This window comes from Medicago sativa, chromosome 5 (genome assembly GCF_051527215.1).
Source record: "Medicago sativa cultivar Bolivia chromosome 5, Bolivia_mono, whole genome shotgun sequence".
Taxonomy (NCBI): domain Eukaryota; kingdom Viridiplantae; phylum Streptophyta; class Magnoliopsida; order Fabales; family Fabaceae; genus Medicago; species Medicago sativa.
Window position 1 is genome coordinate 36,847,216 of NC_140753.1, and position 7,299 is coordinate 36,854,514.

A 7,299-nucleotide genomic window follows, 5' to 3' on the forward strand; every position below is an offset into this window, starting at 1 on the left:
TAGAGTGAATGAAAAAAAAAACACAAAGTTTATCTTCTTTCATTTCTCATAGATTCCTTTTGCTAAAGATAATCTTATTTGAAGCACTTTCACCCATGTGTTTTACTTAAAATTTGAATATTAGTTCATCACTCTCTAAAAGTCTATAAGTTGATGTCTTAAATCAAGTCTCCATAAAAAAACTTATTTATGTCTTTTGTTTATTGATCTTATTTGGTGGTGGAGTGACACTTAAAATAATTTTTGTTTGTTTTTTTTAAAACATGGCTTCTACATAGAACAAGTTGGGAAACATCTTGTTATCATCTACTTTGACCAAATAGACTCCTTATTTTTCCATGTTCATAGTTGAATATTCAACATTTAAATTTATAAAAAAATACAACCAAATATTAACCGGTTTAACAATTCAATCCCCAGTCTTATTTAATCCATTTGATGGTGAGTGACACTTCTACATGGAATATAGTTGAGGAAATATTTTGTTTTCTTCTAGCAAGTTTGATAAAAAAAAATATCTTTATTTTTTCATAGTTCAATATTCAACATTTGAATTTATGTAAAAAATAAAATAAAATATTAATCATTTGAACAATTCAATACACCCATAATCTTATATAGTTCCATCTCAAATCAACAAGCTTCACCAATCTTAATCTTTAGAAGCAATCAGGTAAGATTAATTGAACAACCTTTATGTTTATGAAATCAAATTCTCTAACTTATTACCCTCTCTTATGTGTTTATAATTTTAATTTTCTGCTGTTGATAGTCCAATCCATATTGAAACCTAAGGAAAGTACGTGGGCTTGAAATATAACAAAATAAAATGTCAAGGTTTGGAACCTCTCGATTGGTACCTTCTGTGCACGAGCTTTCAAAGCAAAGCATCATTGAAGTTCCAGAGCAATTTCTTCGTCCAAATCAAGATCCTACTCTTGTGATCAACACAGACTCATTACCACAAGTCCCAGTTATCGACCTTGGTAAACTGTTAGGTGAAGATGCAACTGAGCTAGAGAAGCTAGACCTTGCTTGTAAAGAATGGGGTTTTTTCCAGGTTTGAATTATTATTAATCTTTATTAAATTTTTCTCTAGTTGAAATTACTTATGTAAGTTGCAAAATAAATGGTGCCATGATTATCATATAGATAAATTAAAAAATTTAAGAGTTATTTAAAAAGTAAAATTTCAAATGTAGAAATTAGAAAAACCGTAAAAAAAAACTTGTATATTTCTAGAAAAGCATACGATGTAACATCACTCAATAATATACTTAAGTGCTTATATTGATTTCCAGTTTAACCCGCTCTGTATAAACTCGCATGTTGAACGGACTAATCTAGCATGACTACGAATGACAATAAGTTGTGATATATGTTGGTCTGAGTCTGCCCTGCATTGGTCAACACAATTAAATGAGATTATTTGCAAACTATAAATAAAAAAATCAATTTTTGTGTAACTAAAAATTTAATTTGTAACACATCATTGGAGATTAAAAATTAAATATGTACTTTTAATTATTGATATATCATACGAGAATAAAAGTTTAATTTGTGCTTCTAAATCTGAAATTTGATTAGCAACACTGATTTGCCAAGACTATGGTTGTTTCAAAATTATTATGATTTATGAATATGCCATTCAACAGGTTAGTCCACACAGCATACACAAATATCATACTATAGATACAAGTTAATGAAGGGTTTCATTTTTCTTCACGAACTTGATAACATTTAAATAATGACATTCTTATGCAGATAATCAATCATGGAGTCAACACTTCGTTGATTGAAAAGGTAAAGATAGGTATTAAAGAATTCTTAAGCCTACCAGTGGAAGAGAAGAAGAAATTTTGGCAAACTCCAAATGACATGGAAGGATTTGGTCAGATGTTTGTTGTCTCTGATGATCAGAAATTAGAATGGGCTGATCTTTTCCTCATTACCACACTTCCATTAGATGAAAGGAATCCTCGCTTATTTCCAAGTATTTTCCAACCATTTAGGTTTGTTTCCTACTCTCTCAATAATTGATGTTTATTTTACTAAAAAAATTAATTTTTTTTTTTTGAAGCAAGATAAATTATGTCATTTCATTAATCAAAATGTGTTCAATATAATGTGGTGGAGGAAGCACAATCTGGAAACTAACTCCTAACGTGGTCGCCTTTGCTAATTCATGAGCAAAGGCGGCCACGTTACGACTTTGTTTCCAGATTAATCAAAATTTGTTATTTAAAAAAATTGAAATAACAACAGAAATTAGAGGTTGAAAAATAAAATTTACACTTACCATTTTTTATTATTTTTGAACATTTAGCGACCGAATTTTAGACAAATTTTGCATTTTTCCACCTTTAAAATGATTGAATCTTTTATATATATAACACTAATTAACAAATTGACATGGTTTCAAAATGCAGAGATGATTTAGAGATCTATTGTTCAGAAGTACAAAAACTTTGTTTCACAATCATTAGCCAAATGGAAAAGGCTCTCAAGATTGAATCAAATGAAGTAACAGAATTATTTAACCACATTACTCAAGCAATGAGGTGGAATTTGTACCCTCCATGTCCTCAACCAGAAAATGTTATTGGACTGAATCCTCATTCTGATGTTGGTGCCTTAACCATCCTTCTCCAAGCCAATGAGATAGAAGGCCTCCAGATAAGAAAAGATGGACAATGGATTCCTGTTCAACCCCTCCCTAATGCATTTGTCATCAACATTGGAGATATGTTGGAGGTAATTGGAAACTTATATCAAATCATTTTATTATTTGAAGTATTTTTTACATGTTTGTATGAATGAAAATTTGATTGAATGATATAGTTCAATAAATAATTTAATAAACTTTGATTAGGACTAACTAACTAACTTTGATTGAAGGATATTTTCAATTGAGTTAAAAAAAGATAAGATTATTTTAAATTTATATCTCATTAATTCAACTTTGGACTCTTAACAAAAAGAATTGAGTTTTATGAATTATTCCTACCTTAATCTTTAAATTAAATGGTATTACAGATAGTGACAAATGGAATATACCGAAGCATTGAACATCGAGCAACAGTTAATTCAGAGAAAGAAAGGATTTCCATTGCTGCATTTCATAGGCCTCATGTGAATACAATTTTAAGTCCAAGACCAAGTCTTGTTACCCCTGAAAGACCTGCATCATTCAAAGGTATTGCTGTTGGAGATTACCTCAAAGCATATTTCTCACGCAAGCTAGAAGGAAAGTCTTGTCTTGACGTAATGAGGTTGGAAAATGGTGTTAAAAACTGAAAATGGTTGTTGGACTATGCTATGGATATATACATAATAAAATAAACCATTTGAATAAAAATAGTTGTGTGTCATATATGGTGGCTATTTTATAATAATTCAGTCAAGTTAATAAGGCTGCTACGTACTAAATAGGACTTTTCAAATGTTTTTTTATTCTACCTTGGTTGATCCATGTGCCTGAGGCGGATCCCTCAACGTTTTGCTAGAAATATTTTGTTGTTTTTTCATATATGAAATGTAATGTAGTATATTCTATTGTATTTCGGAGGTCAACCTCGGTAAAACCTTACTATAAGACTCTTTATTATAAGACTCTTTTGATAAAATCACATAAACTAATAAAGTTTTTAGTGTTATTAAATTTGTTTGTAATCACAAATTGTTATACAATTTCTCCTTCAAGAGAGTGAGTATTAGTTTATGTTTTCAACATAATATTTATTGTTGATTGAAGAAAAAAATATAAAATAAATAAAGGTATGTTTGTGAAAAAATAATTAATGTTGGAAATGTCAGGATAAACTTTCATATGTGGTGGTCGAGCCGTTTGTTTGTTTGGGCATCGGCTAATCCTTTTGTTTTGGTTCCCTTGTTACTTGTTTCATTGTATACTTTTGGGGTCCTTTTTGGCACACCATGTGCTGATTAGGAGCACCCTTTTTTCTTAATATATTTTATTTTGGCTTGTTCCAAAAAAAAAAAAAAAGGAGTCTTTTAAAAAGGGGAAAAAACAATTCTCAAAAGGGTCTTATCTTGAGGAACGGAGGTCGTATCTTATAATTTGTTCCAAACTTTTTTTGTGTCTTTCTCTTTCGTAACGAATGAAATGAAAATGTTACCAAACAGAGAGAATATGTTTAAAAGCAATAAAGACAATTATAACAAATGCAAAAAAAAAAAAAAAACTAAGAGCATCTTCAATGGGGGATCCTTACTTAACAAGGACCACTCCCTCTTAATGACCCCCCATTGGAGGAAGAAAAAATGGGTATCTATTAGGTGACATACCACTATATAAGGACTCTCTCTTCTAGACAATTAACGGGTCCCACATATAAAAGAAGTAATATTTTAAGAATTGGGTACATATTAATAGTTGTTTTACATCAAATTTTTTAGTTTATCTAATTTTTTTTATGGAATTCAAAACAACGGAAATTTGTAAAGTATTTTGTCTAAGTTAAATTTATAGAGTTTCAAATGACACCTAAAAGCTAGGAATTTCAACTTTCTTCTTTCTTACAATTACATCAAATTTTTTATTTTGATCCTCATATTTTTCAAAAATTTTAATTTGAGTCCGATATATTTTAAACAAATTAGAAATTAACCCCTAAAATCTCAAAAATTACAAATTGACCTCTCAATTTTTACAAAAATTACAAATCGACCCCTCAAAATTTCAAAATTTGCAAATAGGCCCTTATTTTTTTTTTCAAAGTTGACCCAATTTTTTTATGATTTACAGAAGTAGCCCAAAAATAATAACAATGAAATTATTTACTACTCTTTTCAAACAAAAACATTTAAAAATGAAGGTTGCTTAGAATTCTAATTTTTCTAAAATTTTCAATTACGTCATCCAAATACACTCTAAAACAATTTTATGATAATTGTAATGTCCACTAAAATTGCATAATTCACTAATATGGGAGCCAAGAATTTAGCTTAGAGTGAACCAAGTTTAAGAGAATATCTTTCAAAAAAAATCTTAGCAAAGAACAAAAAATCAAATGCACAACATATACAAAAATTTAGAGTGTGTTCGGATGGGGGAATATTTTGAGGGAATTCAAATTCTTTTAGATGAATTCCATTGTTTGGATAATAATTTGGAGAATTTTCAAAATGATTTTCTTTTTGAGGAAAGAATTTTCAAAATAATGGAAATTTATGAAGTATTTTATCCAGGTTAAATTTAGAGAATTTCAGATGAGACATAAAAGGTAGGAATTTCGAATTTCTTCTTTCTTAGAAATTTTTCAAAATTGGCATTTTGGTCCTAATTTTTTTCAAAATTTTCAAATTGACCCCAATAAATTTTTTTAAAAATTGCAATTTGGCCCCTAATTTCTTTAAAAAAATTACATGCAAAGTGTCCCCGATTTTTTTTAAAAAATTACTAATTATCCCATTAAATTTCTGAAATTTGCAAATTAACCCCAATTTTTCAATAAAAGTAGCCCAAAAATAATAACAATGAAATTATTTATTACTTTATCCAAACAATAAAATTTAAAAATGAATTCTTAAAAAAATATTTAAAAATGAAGGGATTCAATTGAATTATTTGAATTGTTTAGAATTATAATTTCTCAAAAAATTTCAATTATTTCATCCAAACACAATCATAAAAACATAAAAAAGTAGAAGATATTTATGAAGTTAGTATGTATCCAAAATTATAATAATTTCAAGGATATAAGAAAGATGGATACGTTAAGACAGAGAATGACGAGAATAAAGCGGTTTTTGAATACTAAAGAATGACGAAAATATGACTCTCTCTGAGCTACTGGTGCATTGGCCGTGTATGAAGGCTACACTATCCACATACCTCAACCATCATTCACCTTCATAACAATGTGATGGATGGTTTATATTTGCTCATACGACGATGGTTGAGGTGTTTTCTCTTTCAAACCATGTTTAACTTCGAATCTAAGTCTAGTTCAATAGAGTTGGAGATCGATTTTAGTTTTGGATAACTTCTTTGTTATGTAAATTAAGTTATGTGTTTGTGCGTGTTCCGGTTTGTGTTGTTTTTAGTTTGCGACATTGGTTGATTGGTAGGCAGTGTCACTATTAAGGGTTTTGAAGTTGATGCCAGTGTTGTCGCTGATGTGTCATCGGTATCGGTCTGGTGGTTTGTGTAACACTTTAAACCCTTAAAGCGATAAATCACACAAATAATACAATTATATAAAGGATATAGATGCTACTTCTTCTTCAAGTTTCAAAACATGTACAAATAATTTTCTCAAAATATCGCACCAGAATAATAATATCATCACATCAACAGCTAAATAAAACATCTCAAATGTAACCATGTCACATAATCAAAATACAACTCCAGAATAAATCTCCAAATATAAAATCTCATCTCAACATACTGAGTGATAAAACTATCAACAAGACATGAATGTAAATAAACATACAGACACCCCTAAATCAGAGCCCGACTCTAAGACTCCAAAAGCAACACGAGGGTAGCTCCAAAGCTAACCTACAGCAACTCACCAAGCTAAAGCAAACTACTCATGCACGTCGTCTAGTCATCCATACGAATAAGGTAGGCGGTGAACCAAACAACCATTGGGGGTTAGTTTACAATTCACAAATTAAACATAATCAAATGAAAGTAAATAGCATAATTTTATTTCATATGATTAATAAATTCAAAATCATCATAAACCATCAAGTATACTAACACAATCAAGTAATGTATACAATCAACCTTTTTCGAGTATTCGCAACAATCACGAAAATTCACCAATGCACATACAAACCGATTCACATATCGATGTATAATTCGACTCACCAAATATTAAATGCATGCAATGTTCTAGACTCGTCTAGATGCATGTGGTACCATTAAGATTCCAGAGATAATTTTACCATTAATGAATCCACCAACATAATAAACACCACCAATTATGTCCTGCAGAAGCTATGTAACAAACACCATCAATTACATTCTTCAATTCACCTTAAAATGACTATGAATGCATGGACTTCAAGTAAGGACTCGACAATGCGTAACTCACCAACATATATACATCAACATAATAATCATCACCAATTATATTTTTCACCAACATTTGCATTGTCAAATACTTACATCCATACAATCAGCAAGTTATCATCAATTTATAATCACCAAAGAATCATCATCATAACCATCATCAACATTTAACACCTCAAAGAAACGATAAAGTTTCAAATTCATATTTCACCTAAAAGACGGACATCTATCCACATTATGATATTCATCATATT

At 29.6% G+C, this 7,299-nt stretch overlaps 1 protein-coding gene across 1 annotated transcript; it reads left to right on the forward strand.

The window, feature by feature from the left end:
• The first annotated feature begins 645 nt into the window (after positions 1–645).
• LOC146922080 (protein SRG1-like) lies at positions 646–3,661 on the forward strand. The gene is made up of 5 exons (XM_085715198.1): positions 646–673; positions 773–1,060; positions 1,765–2,012; positions 2,430–2,754; positions 3,037–3,661. The coding sequence occupies exons 2-5, from the start codon at positions 830–832 to the stop codon at positions 3,295–3,297; spliced, it is 1,065 nt and encodes a 354-aa protein (XP_085571324.1). The 5' UTR covers positions 646–673; positions 773–829; the 3' UTR covers positions 3,298–3,661.
• The last annotated feature ends 3,638 nt before the right edge of the window (positions 3,662–7,299 follow it).

What these genes read in the sequence shown, in the direction of transcription:
- LOC146922080 (XM_085715198.1), top strand. Translation starts at nt 830, where the DNA reads ATGTCAAGGTTTGGAACCTCTCGATTGGTACCTTCTGTGCACGAGCTT. An exon ending in AGTATTTTCCAACCATTTAG is followed by an intron (nt 2,013 to 2,429) that starts GTTTGTTTCCTA and finishes TTCAAAATGCAG; the next exon opens with AGATGATTTAGAGATCTATT. An exon ending in ACATTGGAGATATGTTGGAG is followed by an intron (nt 2,755 to 3,036) that starts GTAATTGGAAAC and finishes ATGGTATTACAG; the next exon opens with ATAGTGACAAATGGAATATA.